The sequence below is a fragment of the Echinops telfairi genome, unplaced genomic scaffold (assembly GCF_000313985.2).
Source record: "Echinops telfairi isolate 266 unplaced genomic scaffold, ASM31398v2 ScPeMD7_7424;HRSCAF=8462, whole genome shotgun sequence".
Lineage (NCBI taxonomy): Eukaryota > Metazoa > Chordata > Mammalia > Afrosoricida > Tenrecidae > Echinops > Echinops telfairi.
In genome coordinates, this window is record NW_022111324.1 from 10159198 (window position 1) to 10182080 (window position 22883).

General features: G+C 36.5%; 1 protein-coding gene across 2 annotated transcripts in view; it reads right to left on the reverse strand.

Annotated features, from left to right (window-relative positions):
• Positions 1-22883, reverse strand: part of KIFAP3 (kinesin associated protein 3) — a 167936-nt gene that overhangs the window by 137159 nt on the left and 7894 nt on the right. For both annotated transcript variants that reach the window (XM_004706740.3, XM_045298136.1), the window contains exons 2-5: positions 9668-9799; positions 4457-4611; positions 2279-2334; positions 809-950 (exon numbers count right to left, since the gene is read on the reverse strand). In XM_004706740.3, the coding sequence (XP_004706797.1) occupies positions 809-950; positions 2279-2334; positions 4457-4611; positions 9668-9799 (485 nt within the window). The remainder of the gene's footprint in view (positions 1-808; positions 951-2278; positions 2335-4456; positions 4612-9667; positions 9800-22883) is intronic.

A 22883-nucleotide genomic window follows, 5' to 3' on the forward strand; every position in this document is an offset into this window, starting at 1 on the left:
GGGGTGTGTGTGTGTGTGTGTGTGTGTGTGTAAAAGGAGCTGATGTCAAGTTGTTCAAGAAAAAAGAAAATGTTTTGAAACCGAGTGTGGTAGCAATTATACAATACTGCTTGGTGTGACTGAACTATGGAATGATATGATATCTGTATTAACTCCCAGTAAAATTGTTTTTGGAAAAAAATAAAGAAAATTATAAAGATGAAGCATAACTTTTGCTGTGCTGATAGAAAACTAATATTGAAATGCTAATTTAATAAAAACATTACATACATACTTTTGAAAATGTTACAATCTCGAACTTGCATCCTAGTTTTAAAAATACAGCTTTCTGGATTAGAAGATACACTACTGTCAGTGTTAGATTTTCCTTGTGTAAGTGGTTTAAGAATTATGCACAGCATATTTACAACATATTTAAATGTTACTAAATGTTAAAAAATATGAGTGAAAAGGAAAGTAACAGAGCTGTAAAAGCTACATGCTTTTCATGCTGGTAAAAGCAATCTTAGCACGCATTACTGAAGTAACAAGAACCAGCTGCCATCGAGTCGATTCTGACTTTTGGCGACCCTGTGTGTGTCAAAGAACTGTGCTCAGTGGGTTCCACAAGGTTTTCAGTAGTTAATTTTTTGAAAGGAGATCAGGAGAACTTTCTCAGTGCTTCTCAGTGGACTTGAGCTTCCACCGCTTCAGTTACCAGCCAAACACGTTAACTGTAGCACGCAGGGACTCCTACTTCTATATTATTACAGATTTTAAAAGGTGCTCCAGTGATTCTTCTACTTCAATATTTATAGATATAAATTACCATTCAACAACAGTTCTTCCAAGTTATCAGGATTTCGAGCAAGCTGCAGGATCAACGCAGAACCCCGAACTTTGTCAGGTATATCTTCATATAACAGTTCAATGTATTCATCCATGTCATTAATGTTAGCAAGTTCATCAATCTGAAACAAAGGAAGAGCCATGACATACTAAAAGTGAAAACCAATACCAATACTCAACAGAACCATGGTCAAAGAAATATTTTGTGATTAATAAATTTCCCTTTATAACAACAGATAAATTTTCAGAGAACTCATAGTACCTATGTTCTTTTAATAGACCTTTGGGAGCTCCAGTACAAAAGGACCTTAATACAAATTTTCTTCTACTCTTCTTTCCTCTGGGCAGGGAGAGGCCAATAGTTGTACCTTAGATGGCTGCTGGCAAGCTAAGACTCCAGTCACTACTCAGCAAAGTAGGATGCTACACCAGTTGACCTTGATCTCCACCAGGATAATGATCCTGAGCCTTCAGACCCAGCTATTTCTTTCTTTTTTTTTTTTTCAGTTTTAGTTTTATTTTATTTTTTTTAATTTTTTTTCTTTTTTAACATTTTAATAGGGGCTCATACAACTGTTATCCCAATCCATACACACATCAATTGTGTAAAGTGCATTTGTACATCGTTTCTCAAAACATTTTCTCTCCATTTAACACCCGACATTAGGTCCTCATTTTTCCCCTCCCTCCCCGCTCCCAGCTATTTATTTCTTCATAGTGTTTGGTTATGTCTAAGAAGCTTTTGAAGCTTTATTCTTTGTATACTCCACCATATTCATTGATGCAGCAAAGGTAAATACACATATTCAAATATCCTGTCAAACCTATATATATATATATATATTGTGTGTGTGGGCATACTGTCACTGTTTGCCCCACATACTCAATCTGCATGTCTATCCAAGTATCTAGTCATAGATCACCACTATTGTATTGTGTATAAAATAGTATTCACCTCTGTTACCTTTAACCCTCGTAAACTTCACAGGGCCTTCTCATGTCTCCATTTTTGCTGACCTCTCAATTATCACATATTTTTGCCATTCCCTTTGTCCAAGTTAACATGTGTCTTTGCCCTCTAGTCAGTAACTTCCTGTCTTATACCTAGTAATCATCCTTTCAGGTGAAAACCTTTTCTTGACTTTTTATAACAGTGGTCTCATATAACACTAGTCCTTCCATGATTGACAAATTTCACTCGACCTGGTGTCCTCCGTGTTCATTTATGCTATGCAGGGATTCACAGATTCATCCTCATTCTTCACCGCTGAATAGTATTCCATTGCGTGTAGGTGCCATTGTTTGTTTTCCCACTCTCCCACTGATGGACGCTTAGGTTTGTTCCCCATCCTTTTACTACCGTGAACAGTGCTATGATTATATGCATTAGTGGTGGAAAAAAGGTAACATCTTATCATCAATGGTCTATTAGATCAGATTGCAGCCTTACCTCCATCCCTTCAAAAGGAGGTGGATCCTTAGGTTTGCTTGATTTTTCCTTTTTTTCTAGAAAAAATGAGAAGCATTAGGTTTATGGTGTTGCTATGCAAAATTCTATGTCAGCAAGCAGCTGAGTTTAATTCTACTAAACAGTCGGCTTTAAGCTACAGAATTTAGAAAATAATGTATACAGAATGCTCACCTACATTCCCTCTGTTCTTATCAGGATAAATGAATATCATCCTGAAGGCATTTATAATACGGTGTCTTTTAATAAACAAATATGCCGCTCAATGTTCAGAACAAATCGTTTTCTTCTGTGCATAAACTAATAAAATCTACAAAAACTAATAAAATCTATTTTAAAAATCTAAACTAATACCCCACATTATGTTAGGCAGTATCTTTATGTTCCTTTCTAGGTAATTTTTTGCTATGTATATAGGCAGAGGAGGAAATTGTGTGGGGGCCATGTATGACCTCCTCTGACTAACAAAATAGGAGACTGCAACTCCACAATGAGTGCCACGAGAGAGAAATCACCTCTGCTTCCACCCGTCATCCTTCTTGTCTCTGTTCTGACATCAACCATCCCTTCCTCGGTTCTCTGCTTCTCTGCCAGGTTTGATACTGACCTGCAGTGGCCATAAAGAACTCGCAGACGACGTTCATGATTATGGAGTTTATTAGGGGATCTAATGTTAAGGATAAAGTTCATTTGTCCTTCATGCCTCTTCGTAGCCATGCTGGCATGCATGTCTCTCTCTGGTCCTTGGCCTCTCAGCCACATGGTCACTGCTTTGTTCCATGGACTAAGAAGCCCACCACCCTGCCTCACAGTCTTCATGCTGCTCCTCTGCTCTGCCCCATGGTCTCCGCATGGCTCTTCTGCTGTCTCACAGTCTCAGCTTGCCTCATGATCTCAGAGCTTCCACATTCAGTTCCTTTGCTGCTCCTACCACTTGCGACAGGGATCTTGCACATGGCGCCCTTAGTGGCTCTTCTTTCTTGATGGTAACAACATTCTTTCTCTTCCTGCTTCTGAGATGGCTCACTTATATTCCCAGTGGAATAGCAAAACTGACCAATCTCCTCTATTAGTGTTTAATATATCCTATTTACATGGTCCCACCCAGTCATTTGGTGGAAGTTACAAAACCTAATACCAAGTAATTGCATTTCACCATACCAGGGTTACCATTAAAAAAAAAAAAAAAGCAAAACAGTATTTTAAAGTTTCCTTTTTCTTCATTCCTAATTTCTATTAAAGTAAGAATAGGAAAGTCAACAAGGCAAAGACCATGAATTGACTTTGCTAAAATAAAAACTAAGTGCCAATTAATAAGATATGACAAATAATTTTAAAGCGAAATTAAAAGCCATTGCTACTTTTTTTACAAATAGAAATAAGATAATAAATTAGAAAAATGTTCTACATTTGCGCTAAATGGATATTCTTCTCAAATAAATTAAATACCTATTCAAACGTGTTGAATAAACAGCCATTTGTTATAATTTTTTTCTGATTAACAATTCATTTTCTAACAAAATGCTATTAAACTATCTTAATGATGTAGCTGAAAAATATAAGAACACATCAAATATATGTATATTTAAAGTGAATCAGAATAGAATTTGATTTTTATTTCATAATTCTGTCCTTGGAATGATATTAAGTTGGTATTTGGAAAAACTGTATAAACTATAGTATACAACCTGATATAAGTACACAACAACCTTAAAAGACCAATGTTGTTCACTTTACATCAATGGTGGAAGGTGGGGTGGGGGATGAGGTGTTCAAAAAGTTTATGAGAAATGGTATGAAAAGATAATGGAATTTTTCCACAAACTTTTGGAAACTCTTTTGAATGTTTTCAGAAAATTGGTTCTTGTAATAAGTTATTTTTCTTATAACTCTAGAATCAATATGATACAGATATTTCCTTTTCTACTCCCTATATCAGCAAATGTTTATGAACACACAATATGAAATGAAACCAGATAATTTTATGTTGATGCATTTGACATACAGCTTAGTACACACAAAGTTAAAACGATTGTTTATTCTTTCATTGCTTTTTTCATTCATAGTAGTGGAAAAAAATTAACATTCAAATAACAAGTGTAAGCCATAGTCAAACTACTCTAAGTTTTGCAGTATGAGATCATCAGTAATTCTACTAACCTTTTGCTGATAGTGAATCACGGCGATTTTGTAGGTAATACAACAGCTGTTCTACCTCATTTAGTTTTGAGGGATGAATGAGCTTACATTCTTCCACCACCTTCCGCGCCAGGGAAGTTATGTCTGTGTTGGCATTGAGACTCTTAAGACGAATGCTGCAAGCATATCAGAATTCCCCAACTCAGGTGTTATAAAGGTAAGCAAGTTTCAAATCAAGAATCCGTGAAGCATGTAAATGTATCTGCCCAGATAACTCGGGTAAAATATAATACATTATTAGATAGACTCAGAAAACTGTAGACAAATGTTTTTTTTTTTTTGAGCTGGACAAAAAAGAAAGAAAGGAACATAAAAAGCTACATCTGACTCTCCCAGAGAGGTCGGCATAGTCAGAGTCTGTTCTAAAATAATATTTATGAGGCAAATGTATGTAAAGTTTTTGGTCACTAGATATATATAGTATGGATACTTTTCAGATTTAATTATATAGAAGGTATAAAAGGAAAAGGGGTAGATATTTATATTAAAAACTGAGGAACAAAAGAATACATTATACGCTTAGGTTAGTATACTAAAAATACCAAAGTAAAGTGCAATAGGCCCGCCTCCCTCTTTAGGAGCCTTGGTGGCACAGTGCGCTATATGCTGGGCTGCTAACGACAAGGCAGCAGTGTGAAACCACCCGCTGCTCCTCGGGAGGAAGATGAGGCTTTCTGCTCCTGTAAGGATTTACAGTCAGAAACGCACAGCAACAGTCCTACTCTGTCCTGTAGGCTCACTATGAGTCAGATGGAAGGAGTCTATGCTGGGGTGGGATGGGGAGAGAACCCTTCTCTTTTAATTTAGCCCAGAAGATTCACGGGAATCCACAATGAAAAGCTCATCTGGAATCTGAAAATGCATGAGGGAGAGCTTTGGACACATAAATTAGGTCCGGTGTGGAAACTCATATGGCAAGAGACTACCAAGCACATACACCCATGTAACATTTCGATGGAAAAAGCAAAACATGGAAATAAGATAATGGAAAATTTCCACACATTTTTTAGGTCCCCTCAGATATAATATCTAAAAAGCCAGTTCAATGATTTAGTGGTCAGATATCCCCAAATCTCTGGTCCCCTTGTGATTCTGCAAAAGCCACTTCACAGGCTTCAATAAATTCATTTAGGGCTTAAATTTGTTAGGGCTGCCAATGTTTGCAACGAGAGCTTTAGCAATACCATGTCCCTTTATTTTAACTTTTCTTTCACCTATTTGCTCTTTTCTTCTAAAACTTAAAAATACATATTGTATTTTAATATAGTTTTAGCTAGACATCAGAAGGTAGAGACAGAAAAATCCCCACAAGATCTCTCAATGTTTACTTTTAACAAGGAATTGGGAAATCTTGACACTTTCTCTTTTTTTGATACTTTCAAAAAAGCTGATTAAGAAGAAATACAATGGAAACTCTCTAGACAGGCTTTTTAGATCTTTTTAAGATTCATTTTCTATCAGCACATATATTACCAATCTGATTCATCTGCATTCCATTCCAGACTCCATAAATTTTCTTCTTTTAGAATGTACATCTCTTCCCCCAAGCCTTTTCCTATTATGCAAGGCATGGAAAAAACAGGCAGAGCTACAATGTTTAGAAAATATTTGTAGTGTGGTCACTGGATTATCTTTGAAACTGAAAAGAGATCTTAATTAGGCAGCTTATACTATTAAAACAGCTTAATCTATTAAATTTATACCTATCAATCTTATACCAAAACTCAAAAGTAGCCGCATCAATTTTAGACCACACCACAGGGAAACTTTCAGAAAACTGAATCTCTTTTGATAATGCAGTTTTACATTCCTTTGCTGCCTTGCCCACTACTGAAAATGAAATATAAGTCTTCTGGGCCTGGACCACAGCACTGACTACTCTAATTCAATAATATTTGTACTTCATACCTGTCTCAAACTATATGCATACCATACCCCTCTCCCTATAAACACTTGTGGCATTGGTAAAACCACTTTAACCATCAATAAATCACATTCTTCTTTTGATCTCACATGATTTCTCTCTATATTCTGTGAAGCTGGGGCTCAGTATCATGGCATAGAGATACTCAGGTTTTCCCTTACTGATACTTAAATCCACTTACTCTAATCATAGTCTGTAGTTAGTCTCTGGAGGTAGCTGACTTGTGAATGTACGCTTGTCAGGAAAGCCTAAAGACTTTCAAAATATAACATTCTCATTTAATTCTAGCTGAATAAGGCTACTAAATTCATCCTTAAGAACGAACAGTACATTATCTTTTGATTTGTGGATGTACGAGTTCAAAAGCTTTTATTTGTAAAAGAAAGATCTCAAAAGACTTTCATGTTTCTCATAATGTACAAAACTCAAACAAAACCCTGGCAGAACCAAGACGAGAAGGCACATGAGAACACAAACAAGTGTGAGGCTGTGAGTTGGGATGTACTGGGGGAGTGTGTATATTTGCATGTGTATTACTATTCAATCTGACACATCAGGTGAAGAAATCAGTTTTCTTTAATGAATTATCTATGTACTCTCCCTTGCAATACAAATAAGACAGACAAGATTATAGATCACAGGTAAATACTGATGTTCTAGAATGGTACAAATGGTTACTACGCTCAGCTACTAACCAAAACCTCAGGGTTACACAGGGATCTCAGAACCAAGGCCTTGACATCTACAAGGGTAAGTGAGAAAGTATTGCTACTAGGACTCCAGCTCCTATGTTTATTCCAAACAAAACATGTTTGAACATGTCTTTGCCATCCGTAAATGAATGCAGCCATGTCTTCTCAATCATCCACATGTCTTAGTCTCATTAGAGTGCCTTCAACACAAAGGTTAATCATAACAATGGCTACTATGGGGATCTTCTAGACCAGCTACATTCAAGAGAGAGAATCAGCTCACAAGGAGCTACTGTTTAGGATGCCAAAGGGGAAATCTTGAGAAAAATAGATTTTTAAAAAGCATCATGGTATCTTATCAGAAAGAAATTTTAAGAAAACTTAAAACTGAGTTGGTGAGAAAAAGGCTAGGAAGGCAAACAACAAATTTTCCCCCTTCATGACAATGCACCTGCTCCATCCATCTTCAGCTCAGACCTTGCCCTTTAGACTTGTTGTTGTTCCCAGAACTCAAAGAACATTTAATAGGAACCAATTTGAGACCCTCCAGGATGCCAAAATTGCTTTTCTTATGAAGTATAAATCAAAGGATACATAATTCTTTGAGAAAGGGTTATGGAGTTGGAAATATAACCTTTAGAATTATATAAAAATAGAGATGTCGAGAAACAATTTGATATTTTTGTTTAATATAGGTTTACATGATTTTGTAATAGTACATTGTAATTTACCCTTATTTTTTTTTAAATGAGCTACTGAAAAACCCATGGAGCACAGGCTGGATTAGCATCCTAAATGACTAAATGGCAAATCGTTTTCAGTAAGAAGCTAAGCAGTTTCTTTAACCTCAACACTACTGACACTTTGGCAGAATAATAATTTCTTATAGGAAGGTGCCTTAGACACTGCAGGATGTTTAATAGCACCCTAGCCTGTACTCATTAGACAACTGACACTTTGGCAGAATAATAATTTCTTATAGGAAGGTGCCTTAGACACTGCAGGATGTTTAATAGCACCTTAGCCTCTACTCATTAGACAACAGTAGTACCCTTCTAGATATGACAAACAAAAATGTCTCGAGTCCTAGCCAAATATGCCCTGGGGGGAAACTAATCCTAGCTGAGACCCACCATAAAAATTAAAAATATGGGAAGGAGGAAAAAAGGAGGAGCTGATTCCAAGAGCACAAACAAGGAGAAAGAAAATGTTTTGAGAAGGATGATGGCAACCTATGCACAAATGTGCTTGATACAATTGATATATGGATTGTTATAAGAGCCCCAATAAAAATTATTTATAAAATATGAATAATAATAAAAGAAACGGAACCAAGCAGAATCAAATAACATCAGTAACATCAGTAAAATAAATAAATAAATAAATTGTAAAGCATCTCAATCAATTGCTATCAAGTTGATTCTGATTCACTGTGACCCTACTGGATAGAGCAGAAATGCCCCAAAAGATTTTCCAGACAGTAAATCTTTAGGGAAGCACTCCCACCACTGCTATCTATGATTCATATCTTGTATATGAAACAGACTGGCTCTCTTTATGCTAAGTACTATCACATGCATTCCCAGCAGCAAGTAATTGAATATACATATTTAATACTACCAAATACAGACTAGATCGATATTTTTCCAAAGTAGTTCCCAAATCAATGGAGCTCTGGTGGCATAGGTTACGAGTTGGGCTCCTAATCTCAGCGTCAGCAGTTTGAAACCACCAGTTGCTCCATGGAAGAAAGATGAGACTTTTTTACTTCTGTAAAGATTTTTAGTCTCAGAAATCCACTGGAGCAGTTCTAATCTGTCCTATAGGATCACTGTGGAAACTGACTTGATGAGTGAGTTCTTTCCTTGTTGTAGTTCCCAAATCAGGTGTTTTTATAGAACGAAGAGGACTGGAATAGAACACTAGGTGATATTGGAGCAACAGCACTTCACAAAAGTATGGAGGCAGAGAAAATTTTCAACAGCGTCTATGCAGACAAATGAAGAAGGTCAGTTTCCAAAGTAAAATGCAGGAAGAAATGATACTGTGAGATTGAAGCCCATTCCATGAAGTCCGAAAACGGCGTTTAGCATTAAATTCTCTCAGAGGGCAAGATTTAAAAGATGAAGTCAAGGTCTGTGGACCATCTGACAGTTCTACCAAGTCATACTAACTGCCTGCAATTTCAGGGAAGAGAAAGAGCGCAAGATCCCCTTAATATAAACCTCCTAAATTAAGCTAAAAAGCTCCACATAAATTTATCTTTAATGACTGATTTCACAATTTCATAGTTTATATCCTAGGAGACAAATTTCTTAACTAGGGTAAATCAGAATAAGTATTTTTTCAGCAGATTTCTATTATGCTTACATAGACCTGACTTTCTCTGAAATATATGTACCCTATATACAGAGTTTAATATAATCGGCTTCACAAATACACAATATGTGTACAAGAATGGCATAACCACTTATCTGGTTATGATTAAAACAGCAAGTGTACAGAAAGTAAGCAAGGTTCACATTCCTTTCAAAACACATACAAATACAGACTTACATTTTTTGGCATTCCTTTCGTTCTCCCAACATGGGATCACCCATCTCTCCAAGAATGGTAGCTTCCACTTCATATTGAACAATGAGTGCTTTCTCTGATGGATGTACATCAATATTTCCTCCCTTAACTTTCCTAGAACATGAAGGAAAAAGGGTATCTCCAGGTTAAAAACTCACAAAATATCTTGTTTTTATCTAGCAGCTTCTCCCCAAAACAAGGTGGCTGAGCTCACATCTGCATTTAAATAAAGTTTTCTCTTGACAATTGGGCCAAGCAATAACCCAGTTTCCTCCACCTCTGTACTACATATATAATTTCTGTCCTGCAGAAAGTGACCTGATGAATAACTCTTCCTGGGAAAAAGACATCATTCAAATATGCATACTTAAGATCAAGCCAATGAAATGTTTTGAATTAGATGTTTTAAAGAGAATGACCTCAACTAAAAGTCAGTAAAGATAAATGCCCCAAAATGTTTAACAAGAAAAATCAAGTGTCAAATAAAAAGATCATTAGTTAAATCACAGAATAAGATTAATAAATTAAACTGCAATATAATTATAGTATAAATTCCAGTACTAGAATCTAAATTAAATAACTTTTCAAATTATATCCAAAATCACATTTTTGAAAACGTGCTTACAGGTAATGCTGTTTAGTCACATAAGTCAAATTATAGTATCATTAGCAGTTTTCATAGAAAGGTTATAAGCACTAGTCCCGGGCCCCTAAAGTTAAAGAATTAATTCTTAATTGAAGTAAACTAATCATTGGGCAATCACTACTTGTCCCTTGGCCACTTAAAAAACAAACCAAATGCCATCTAGTCAATTTTGACTTATAGTGACATTCTACTACAAAGTAGAACTGCCCTTTGGATTTGAGACTGGAAATTTTGATAAGCGCAGACTGCCTCATCTTTGTCCTGAGGAGTAGCTGGTGGGTTCTAACCACTGGCCCTGTAGTTAGCAGCCCAACAAGTAATTACTTTAGAAGGTGATAGAATGAGTTGTACTAGAAGAGATTAAGCAATGACAACAAACACATTTTCCTACTCTAGTCACATTTAGCGGGCAGGATAGTCGTCCTTCAGTCTGATAAAAAAAAGGAATATAATGATCACACCTTAAATTAACTTTAATTCCATTGAGAAATCTAAAGCTTTTCTTTCATTTAGGAATAATACCTTGATTTATTACGCATATGTTCAATGCTATTTTTTAATAGCCCATTTCCTAGAATTCTTGAAAAGAAGGGTAAGGATCTCATGCCAGTGCTAGGATTCCAATTAAGAGTCAAGTTCAGTATCAGCATAGACAAAGTTCACCAGAGTATAGGGTCTAGGTAGGCCACCAAGGTACCTCTGTGGGTTAAGTACTGAACTGCTAACTGCAAGGCTGGAGGCTCGAATCCAGCAGCTAATTCTTGGGGAAAATGAGGCTGTCTGCTCTTGCAAATATTTAGTCTTGAAAACTTTCTATGGCTAGAAATGGACTTGCTGGCAGTGGTTATAGGGTCTAGCTAGATTCTCAAACTATGCAGGACAAAGCTTACAGGAATCGAAGCAGTGAGAAACCAGGCAGGTCAGTAGATATCAGGGAATTAGAAAATATGATATATAACGTAAATTAAAAGGATCGTACAGATTCTAAAAGGTAAAATAAATGGATACAAATTTAGGATTGTAAGCAAAAGCGAGTGAAATCACAGGAATCAGAAGAAAGAAGTAAAGAGAGCTGAAAGACATGCACTATAGCCCTACAGCAGCTCTCTCTTCATTACAAGGCAAATTCGTTTTTTGTCTCCCAGTGCGATGAAGAGCAGTCCTTCCAGTTCTGAACTTCTTCATATGGAAAGAGGTCACTGCATCCATGACGGCAGCCACTCGGGAGGATAAAACACTCGCTGTACGTGTAGCTTCCTACCACCACTTTCAGTCAGAGCTCCAAACCGGCTCATTCTAGTTTGACCCTCGGCAGAGAATTTGCATTTTCACCCCAGATATACAGATCACAAGCTGCAGTTTAACAAGATCCTCAATGATTCTAATGTACACATAAGGTCTTGTTAGAAGGTTGATTCTGATTCAGTATACCTGGGGCGGAAATTCACATTTTGAGCAGGGGGCGGAAACAGAATGAATCTGTTTGGAAGACCCTGCATTCCCTAGACTAGCAGCAAGGAGGAGATGGACTCGTGCTCGGGGCTAAGATCTTGCTTTTCCCCACAGAAATCAATAGTAGTTCAAAGAACCATACCATCCCTTTTCCGTTTGCTTTTTTTTTTTGCATTTGTGTGTTTTAGAGAGCGTTATCACTAGTTGACATTAGGCAAATCCCGACTCACAGTAACCCCATGTGCTGCAGAGTAGAACTGTTCCACGGAGTTGCTTGACTATAGCTTTTCTGCAAGTAGATCCCTAGGCCTTTCCCTTGTGCGACTGCTGGATGAGTTGGAACCACCAATCTTTAGGTTAACAGAGTAGGCTAATTTAAATTCTCTTATGTCTTTACTACAAAGTAGTTTGTATATATTGTAAAAACAGATCACTGAAAGTAGCAAATAAAAAGGAAGCAAATTCAAATATCTAGAGAAAACCATTTATTATTTTAGAATATATACTTTCCCCCCCTAAGATCTATAAGTAAACATCCAGAGTAGAAGCTCTGGAATTTATTTACAGAAAAGCTTATGAGTAGCCAATTGGAGTAGAACTACATTTGCATCGAACTATATATAAGATTGATTAAAAAGTGTTTATATCCGTGTGAGAGGCTGACAGAGATTGTGGGAGGGGTACCTCGTGCTCTCCCCAAGCCCTCTTGCCATTGCCACCATATGTTGTCAGGTGCTGTCAACTCACAACGACCTTATGTACAACAGAAACGCTGCCTGGTCCTTGGGACATCCTCACAATTGTTATGTTCGAGCCCAAATGTTACAGCCATTGTTTCCATCAATCCTGTCAAGGGTCTTCCTCTTTTTCACTACCTTCTACTTTACCAAACCAGATGTCCTTTCCAGGCACTGGTCTTGCCACAGCACCTGGAGCGGTCTCACTAATTGACATTAGGCAAATCCCGACTCACAGTAAGCCCATGTGCTACAGAGTAAATCTTGCTATCCTCACTTCTAAAAAGCATTCTGGCTGAACTACCATGACACATGTGTTGATTCTTTTGGCACTCCATGGTACTAGCAATATTTTTTACCAGCACTATAATTCAAGTACATAATTCTTCTACCTTATTCAATGTTCAAATTTCTCATGCATATGAAATGAATGAAGCAAATGGCCCACCACAGTCCTCAAAGTAACATCCAGGCATTTCAACATTTTAAAGAGGTCTCATGTAGCAGATTTACCCAATGCAATGTGCCATTTGATATTTTGACCGCTGCTCCCATGAGCATTAACTGTGGATCCAAGCAAGACAAATTCCTTGACAACTTCAATTCTTCTCCGTTACTACTGATGTTACTACTGATCCAGTTGTGAAGATTTGTACGTTGACTTGTAATTCATGTGGAAAGCTGCAATCCTTGATCTTTCTCAGCTAGTGCTTCAAATCCTCCTTACTTGCAGAAATTAAGTTTGTGTCATCTGCATTATGCAGGTTGATAATATACCTTCCTCCAATCCTGATACTACATTCTTCTTCATAAAATTCAGTTTCTCGGAGTATTTGCTCAGCATACAGATTGAATAAATATAGTGAAACCCACAAGGTTTCACCTTGTCCAAATATAGTGAAACCCACAAGGTTTTACCTTGCCCTATAGGGCTCTTATGAGTCAAAGTTGACTCCATGGCAGTGAGTTTGTGGTTGGAGTATTCCCTTGTTCAACTCACACAACTGCTATGTACAGGTTCTGCATGAGCACAATTGTTATAGAATTCCTATTCTTCTCAAGGTTACCCATAATTTTTTATGATACAAAATAGTAAAACACAAGCAAAGATCTTTCTAGTATTCTGTGCTTTCAGGCAAGATCTATCTGGTTTTAGTATTGCTATTCTCTGTTCTCCATCATCTTCTGAATCTTCACTGAATTTCTGGACACTCCTTGTCAATGAAGCAATCATTATAGAATAATCATCAGCAAAATTGTACTTGCAAGTGATATCAATGATATTGTTGTTGAATTATGCATTCTGTTGGGTCACCTTTCTTTGAAATGGGTACAAATATGGATCTCTTCCAGTCATTTGGCTAGGTAGTTGTCTTCCAAATTTATTGGAAGTGAGTGCTTCCAGTGCTTCATCAGCTTGTCGAAACATTTCACCTGGTATTTCATCAATTTTCAAGAGGCTTGTTTTTCATACTTTCAATGCAGCTTGGATTGCTTCCTTCAGTACCATTTCTTTCTGAGGTACTGATCATATGTTACCTGTTAAAATGGTTGAAAGCCAACTAGTTCTTTTTGATACAGTGACTTTATATATTCTTTTCATCAGTCAATATTTGACCATAGAATCTTTTAATACTACAACTTGAGGTGTGTAGAGCCTCAAATATATTACAAAACTCAATCACATAATACACAGTTTAGAAGCATACTGATAAAGCAATATAGTGACTTTAGGGAATACTTTGACTGTAGAACTGCAAATACACAGTCCACACATTCCACTGTAAGCTCTTCATTTATAATTGATATTGAAACAAATGTACAAGACATATCTATAAAACTATTCAAAAATACTACAGGGCTCTTGATTGATATACAAATATTTTGAAATTTAAAGACTAACAACAATTTAGTTGTTCTATAGAAGGTACCAGGCTTGTATGCACCTAGGAACCAGTCTCCAAGGAAATACTTTATGCTTGGTGGTAAATTAGTGAAAAAGAGGAGCATCTTCTAAAAGAAGATCCTTAGCGAGAAGGATTGACATAGTGGCTGCAACATTGAGCACAAACATAGTAACAATTGTGAAGAAGATGTAGCACTGGGCAGTATTTTGTTCTGTTGTATGTAAGTTGCTAGGAACATACAAAACCAATATATTAATTGATTTCAATTTCTATTTTGATTGGTAAAAAAACAACCCTGCTTGCTTAGATACAATTATGAATTATGTCTGCATATAGCCTATGAAAGACAGATTTCTTTTTTTTTTAAAGATCATTTTATTGGGGGGCTCTTAGAACAATCCATACATCAATTGTATCAAGCATATTTGTACATGTTACCATCAACATTTTCTAAACATTTACTTTCGATTTGAGTCCATGGTATCAGCTCTTTTTTCCCTCCTTCCCCCACCCTTCCACCCTTGTGAAGCTTTGATAAATTATAAATTATTATGTTTTTATTGTTTGTCCCCCCTCGTGTATGTGTGTGCTATGCGTCGGTCATTGCAATCGTTCCCCCTCCCTACCCTTCTTCCTTCCTCTTCCCTCTACCCTCCTGGTATCACTACTCCCATTTCTATTCTGAGGGGTTTATCTGACCTGGATTCCTGTGTCATGAGTTCTTATCTGTATCAGTGTACATGCTCCCGTCTAGCCAGAAATGAAAGGTAGGACTGGGGTCATAACAGTGGGGGGTGAGGAAGCCTCAAAGAAGCAGAGGAATATTGTGTGTTTCATCAGTGCTATACTGCAACCCTGGTTGACTCATCCCTTCCTTGTGACCCTTCTGTGAGGGGATGTCCTATTGTCTACAGATGGGTTTTGAGTCTCTGCTGACACCCCTCATTCTCAACAATGGTTTTTTCGTTTTGTTTTGGGTCTTCTGATGCCTGTTACCTGATCCCACTGACACCTCATGATAAAACAGGCTTTTGTGCTTCTTCCATATGGGCTTGATGCTTCTCTGATAGATGGCTGCTTGTTTAACTTTGAGTATCTTTTGATAGCCAGGCACCATCAGCTTCTTCACCACATTTGCTTATGTACCCATTTTGGAAAGTCATATTTCTGCTGCACAAATTTTGAGTAATGTTGGTTTTTTCACCATAATAATGTGTCCCACTCAAAATGATATTTGCATGATCAAAAAATGAATAATAGTATCTTCAGTATTTCAAGAACTAGATGACAAATTTAGGCCATTGTTAGAACAAACTTATTTTTTAGTTGAAACATCTGATTATAAAGATTAAATTGGTATCTTTTAATTGTCTGCAAATATATTTTTCTACTAATTGTAGAAAACAGTAACATCAGTAACAACTCCCTCCTTTTATTTTTTTACTGTAAATAAGAAAGCTGGACCCCAAAATGTGCTAAATTAACTTTTTCTTTTAATCTCAATAAGTCAGGCTTCACAGAGTGATATAAATTACACCTCTATAACACAACTCAGAGAGATCCTGAAGGACTGAGAAGAACTGTCCCATAGGGTTTCCAAAGCTGTAAATCTTAGAAAATCAGATTGCCACACTTTTCTCCCTCAGAGTGGCTGCTGGGTTCAAACCACCGGCCTTTTGCTTTTAATCACTCTGCCAGCTGGACTCCTTCTAAACCACATGTTACACTGTAATACTTCAGAGTGATCTAACGTACACCTTCCATAGTACATGTGTTGAACTGGCATCCTTGAGTGCAGTGTTCTTAATTACTAATTTTGAAGCAGATCCAGATGCTTCTGTGTTTCATGTGGTTAGTGATATCATACCTACAGTAGATATTAAGTATTGGCAAACACTGTATTATACTCACCATAAATTTTCTTGAGAAACAAAAATTACTACTTATTTTTTCAGGAAGCAGATACTTTTAAATAATTTAATGGTCTCAGGATGATTTATTATAAATTTTAAAAGTTTTATCAAATAATAAACAAATGAGCAGTGGTAAATTCACACTGCACAACAAATGACAAATCCATTGTAGCAAGTGTTCAGACTACTGTCTATGATCTATGGCAGGATTATTCAGCACCTATTTCCTGCCCATATTTCACAAATATCTAACCTATTAATTGTCTACAGTCAACTGACCTTTGTCACCTGGCAGCCTGGCATATTAATGCATCTCCCAGAGTGGATCTAGATATGGCACAATAGACTGGTGACAGTGAGAACATTATCCACTCCTTTTATCTTGACCACTACAGGGCAAGATCACAGGAGACGCTGGAAGTACAAAGTGAAAGCCTACAAAACACCCCTGGAAGCAGCTGTCAAGAAATCGAATGACACTGCACTGGGCAGATTTGCTGTAAAATACCTCTTTTAAATACATTTACACTGTCTCTTAAATATTCTCTCTTTTGAAGTCAGTTACCTCTCCTTTGTTTCCCAACACATAAAAAAAAAATACTTTGTGAAATAGTACTTATTCTTACTGTGTGAGATTAATTTTATAATACATAAAACTCACCGATCATATTCCTGAAGTTTGAAAATAAACCCTAATTTATATTGAATACTCTTCTTCATCACCAATTTGCATGTACTCGAGGCTGTATTTCTAGGCTTTTACATTTTTATTCAATTGGTCTGTTGAGCTATCTCATGTTAACACTACAATCTTAATTTAAAATGTCTTGATGTTTAGAAGGGACGTTCCCACCTCCAGCTCTAGCGTTCTTCAGATGTGTCTTGGGACTCTAGGACCTTTGCCATTCAACTTAAAATTTTAACATCATGTGTGAACTTGCGTGAAATGTCTACTAGGATTTTAATTGGGATGTCAGGAACTCATAGATTGATTAAGGCATCATCTATAAACATGGGCTGCACATTGCAAGGTCAGCAGTTCAATTCTACCAGTCTTCTCCATGGGAGAAAGAAAAATTCTACCCTGTCCTATGATGTCCCTATGAGTCATAATTTACTCAATGATAGATTTCATGTTGTTATTTACTTTTGTATCTTTTTTCTAACTTATTTTTAAAATCAGTATATCAAAATACTTTTGGGGGTAGCTATGTAGATTTTATGTCCAGCGATGTGCTTGACACCTTGGCATGAATGCCAATATTATGAACATTATTTTAGATTTCCTATTTAAGTGACTGTATAGTTGCTGGGGCAGTGAATTATTTAATGTGACTCTATTAGCTAAAGCCTCAATACCTTCCACCAAGTGGCCTTTTATTGCATGCAGCTGGGTGAGAAGATCGAGAAGATACTGATACGATTCACCAGAGTAATTGTGAACAGGATTCATTGGAAGGTTATCCTGCTGGGTATAAAATGAGCCCTCTGAGAAGCAGGGGAGGAGATTTTACTGCTAGTATGAGCCATGAGGGAAGTGCATCCTCCAGACCCTGACCTCCCTGCACAGTGAACCTCCTGCATCGAGAAGACAGCTATGGGATCAGAGGAGCAGCAGGAGTCAAAGCATGGAACAGAGTGGTGGACTTCCCAGCTCATGGAGCAAGTAATGGTGAGTGTTTCTGAACAGGAGGCTGGCTTTGGAGTGGGGTGTCTCTGGGCACTTAATTGGGGGAGGGGGTTGGTCTTTGTTGACCCTGAAAGAACTTTCTAAGTTGTCCTGATGACAACTGTATCCTGAGCATTTCTCACTAGCATTACAACTTGTTGACTTCCTTAAAACCTTAAAATTATTAATATCTGTGAGTTCTGTGAATCCATTGCAAGGAATATTACAATCTTAATTAAAAAAGTAGGTAGTAGGCTCTCACTCTCTCACTCACTCAAAAAAAAAGAAAAGAAAAAGTAGGTAGTGTTGCTTGATACAACTCAATAGTTTATAAATAGTTTCTTTTCTTCTCTTCATTCTCTTCCTTTATAACTTTTCCTCACCTGTTTAGGACTTCTGTTGAAATATTGAGATGGTTATAATAGGCATCTGTGATTGACTGTTTACGAAAGCATTGCTTCTAAAGTCTCTCCATTAAATATGTTTAAATCATAATTCCTTTTTATTTTTGGTTTGAGTGTTCATTTTCCTTTAATAAATGTGCACTGAATGTAATCAAATGTTTTCTCCATCTACTGGGATGTCCATTTGTTGTGCTTTATTAATGTACTGACTTAACTTCATTAAACACATTAAATTCCTATACTCATATTCCTGAAATGAACATGTGGATAATGCTGTATTTTAATACACTCCCCATAAGTCTGGATTTTTGTTCACCAATGATACTGGCCTGAAATTTTCCTTTTTAGTATTGTCTTTTTCTGGTTTTCATATAAAGGTTATTCTAAAATCCTACAATGAGTTAGGAATATTCACTCTTTCTATATTCCTTATGAGAAAAATAACGCACTGCCATCAAGGTGATGCTGACTCATATGGATCCACTGTGAGTTTCTGAGACTGTAACTGTTTATAGAGGTAGCAAGCCTAGTCTTTCTCTTGTGGAGCTGGGGCTGGGTTGTGCAATCACAGCCTATGCATAACCACTACACCAGCAGGACTCCATTTCCCTATAAGAGTTGCACAAAATTGAAATCATCTGTTCCCAGAATATTTGGTAGAATTTAATATTGACACTCTCTAGATGTGGTAGTATTGTTCAGCATGAGAAAGCACTCTTGATTTTCACCATGCTATTTCTCGACGTTATTATAGCCACTCTAGCCTTCTCATGTTTAAAGTTTGCATCTATTTGTTTTCAACTTATGAGTATCTTTATATTAAAATTAATTTCTTAATGTAGAATATAATTGGATTTTGCTTTTTTAACATATTGATAATCTTTACTTTTATATTAAAATGTCAACAGTTATTCTTTAACAGTCACTAGCTACATAGGTCTATTTAAAATTAAATTTAAATCAATTACATTTTAAAAATAGTTAAAAATGAACTCCATTACCTGCATTAGCTGTACTTAAGTGCTTACTATACAGCTAGTGCTTACTATATTGGTCAATGTAGTTATGATACTCCTGTTATTGAAAAAAGTTCTATTACAACACACTGGTTTAGCTCATTAACATTTCAATAGCAATTGATAGGGTTGAACCCTGATCTACCATTTAAATTATTTTGTTTGACACCTCTGTATCTTGTTCTTCTATTTTATCCTGTCTTTTTGGATTATTTGAAAATTAATTAATTTCACTTTTTTTGTGTCTACAGATTTCTTAACTATATTTTAAAAAACTAATTCTTTGGTGGTTTTAGGGAAAAGGACACTTCCTAATGTTTCCCAAAGTGGGCCATACTTCTGCCTGGGGGGCTCTAGAACAATCCAGCGAGACTACAAAATCAGAAACCTACACTATCCTGGACTGTGGGTTATCATACAAGTGTTTAATTGCTGGGAGGCACTGAGTGATTTTTTTTTTTTTTCTGAAAAGGGGATAGTAGACCAAATAAGTTTGGGAACCTTTGCTTTGGGCTGACTTTTTGTGTGTGCAGTGTACTTAAAATTTAATATTAAACTACTGCTAACCCCTCCTTCTCACCATGATACATTGTGTTCTAATTCTATACACTATAGCACATGAAATTTTTTGCTACAAAATTCTGTGAATTTTAAAGAAATTAGGAGTAGAAAATAATCTTTTACAGTTACCCAAATATGTATAATTGTTGATGTTCTTTACAGGAATGACACCTAAAGAAGTTTTGTATTTCTACTAATAAAATAATAGTTAATGACAGAGGATTAGAGAATTAGGTAAGTCAAAGCAATACTCCTGCTAAGAAAATATAAGTAGCCAGGAACACAAACATATATATATATATATATGGGTAGTGTGTACATGTATATATCTGCATGAGGAAAAAGCAGTGCTAAGATTCAGGAGAAAACAGAGATAAAGAAAAGTAAAACTGATATTTGAGGCTGGTTTTCCCTAAAAGTAGATGTTTGCTAATTCCTAAAGAGCTGTCTGAGTGGATGAAACTATTTCATAGGCTTGTGTAGTTAGCGACACAAAAACTGGAGGCTAGCATGTTGAAGAAGAACAGTCCTAGTTAAGCCCCAAGTTGTGGTACAAGAAAGCTACACTTTAGGATATGAGTGAAACATTTCATTGATCCCTGGAGGACATCATTCTTGGAAAAGTGGAGGTGCAGTGCAAAAGAGGAAGGCTCTATCAGAATAATTGGAGATTTCTGTATTTTACTTTCAGTAATGGAATGTTGAGATTAATGAGAAGAGAGTGCACTTGGACCATAAACCAGTAAGACCCAATAACTCTACCCAACAACTATAGAACACACATTCTTCTTAATATACATTGGACAGTCTCCAGCTAGACCATATGTTACAACACACAAGAAGTCTTAAATTTTAAATGATTAAAATCATTCAAAGAAACTTTCTGATCGCATGGAATTTTAGGCGGAAATAACAGAAGGAAAACATAATTCACAAATTTATGGACAGTAAGATATTCTGAAAGAATCAGAGTGTTGAAGACAACTCAAAATATGTTTTGAGAAGAATGAAAACAAACAACAACATATAGAAACATGGGATGCAATAAAAGCAGAGCTCAGAGGAAAATTTAAGCTGCAAATTCCTTCATTCAAGAGGAAGGAAGACCCCACCTCAATAAAATAAATATATACTTTGAGAAATTAAAATGTGGAGATAAAATACAAGATAGAGAAGAGAAAAATAAAAATCAAGGAAAATGAAAATTTGGTTCTTTATAAAAGCTCAACAAAATAGGTAAACATCTGGTTAGACTAAGAAAAAAGACTAAAATTACTAAAAGTACTAGTCCTTTTACTGAAATAAAAAGGAATACAATTGGATACCATAAAAACTGTACACCAGAAAATTAGATATCCTAGATGAAATGAACCAATTTGTAGAAACACATAAATCACAGAAACTGACACAAGAAAAAAGAGAAAATTGAAATAGACTGTGGTAGTTACATAATTTGGTGTCAACTTGAAGTACACGGGTGGAGTTTAGCCTGCCAATCAGGTCACAGCCTGAAGGTGCCTTCATGTGGGTGTCACCTCCTCATAAGGAAGGTCCTGGGAACCTCCCCTTCTCTATCTGCCTTCACCTTCCTGTTGATGCCACGTGGTGACCTGCGGGAATCCTGGAGACGTGTACACCACCATTGGATCCACAAGACTTTTCACCCACAGGCCTGTGATCCTCCTGCAGTTTGCATTATTGCATGTGGCTGTGTGAGTCTAAAGAGGGACTTATGAACTAGTATCGAACTTATGGACTTGATCTGGATGGCCTGGGATCTTTGCTTGATGTATAATTACTACTTGATATAACACTCTCTCTTACACATATGAGTGTCACTGGATTTGTTTCTCTAGTCAACCCTGCCTAACACAAAGACCTATAACAAGAAATGGAATCAGTAATCAGACACCTCTTAAAAAAAAAGAAAAGAAAACAATCCAAAGGCCAGATGACTTTCCAGGGAATTTTACCACATACTTAGAGATGAATTGACATCTCTTCTTAAAATCTTCCAAATAGAGAGTACTTCCTAATTTATTCTCTAAAACAAGCATTACCTTGATACCAAAATAAGAAAAAAGACACCACAAGAAAAACTACAGACCAAAATAGCTTATGAATATCGATACAAAAGTCCTCAACAAAATGCTAACAAACCACACACAGCAGAATATTGACAGGATTATACCCCACAAACAAATGAGATTTATCCCAGGAATGGAAGGGGGTACAACGTAAGAAAATCTGTCAATGTAGCGCAATTATTAGGATAAAGGAAATAAAACGCATTGTTATCCCAATGCAGAAAAAAATATTTGACAAAATCCAGCATGCATTCATAATAACATATTCAACAAATTAGGAATAAAAGGGACTTTCTTCAACATAATAAAAGGCATATACGAAAAAATTACATTTGACATCACACTTAATGGTGAGATTGATAGATTTCTCCTTAATATTAGGAACAAGACAACAATATCTACTTTATTATTATTATTATTATTAAATACTTCTATCGGGGGCTCTTACATCTTTTATCACAATCCATACATTCATCCAGCATGTCAAGCACATTTGCACATATACTTCCATCATCATTTTCAAAGCATTCTCTCCCCACTTAAGCCCGATATCAGCTACCCATTTCTTCCCCCACCTGCCCTCCTTCACAAGCCCTTGATAAGTTATAGATTATTAATTTCAATCTTAGATCATCCTCCATCGTCCCTCACCCTTTTTTCTGTTGTTTGTCCCCCTAAGAGGGGGTTCTAGTTTGATCCTTGTGATCCATTCCCCCTTTCTACCTCTCCCCTCCCCTAATCCTCCTGGTATCTCTACTCTCATTGTTGACCCTGGGGGTTTATCTATCCTGGATTCCCTGTGTTTC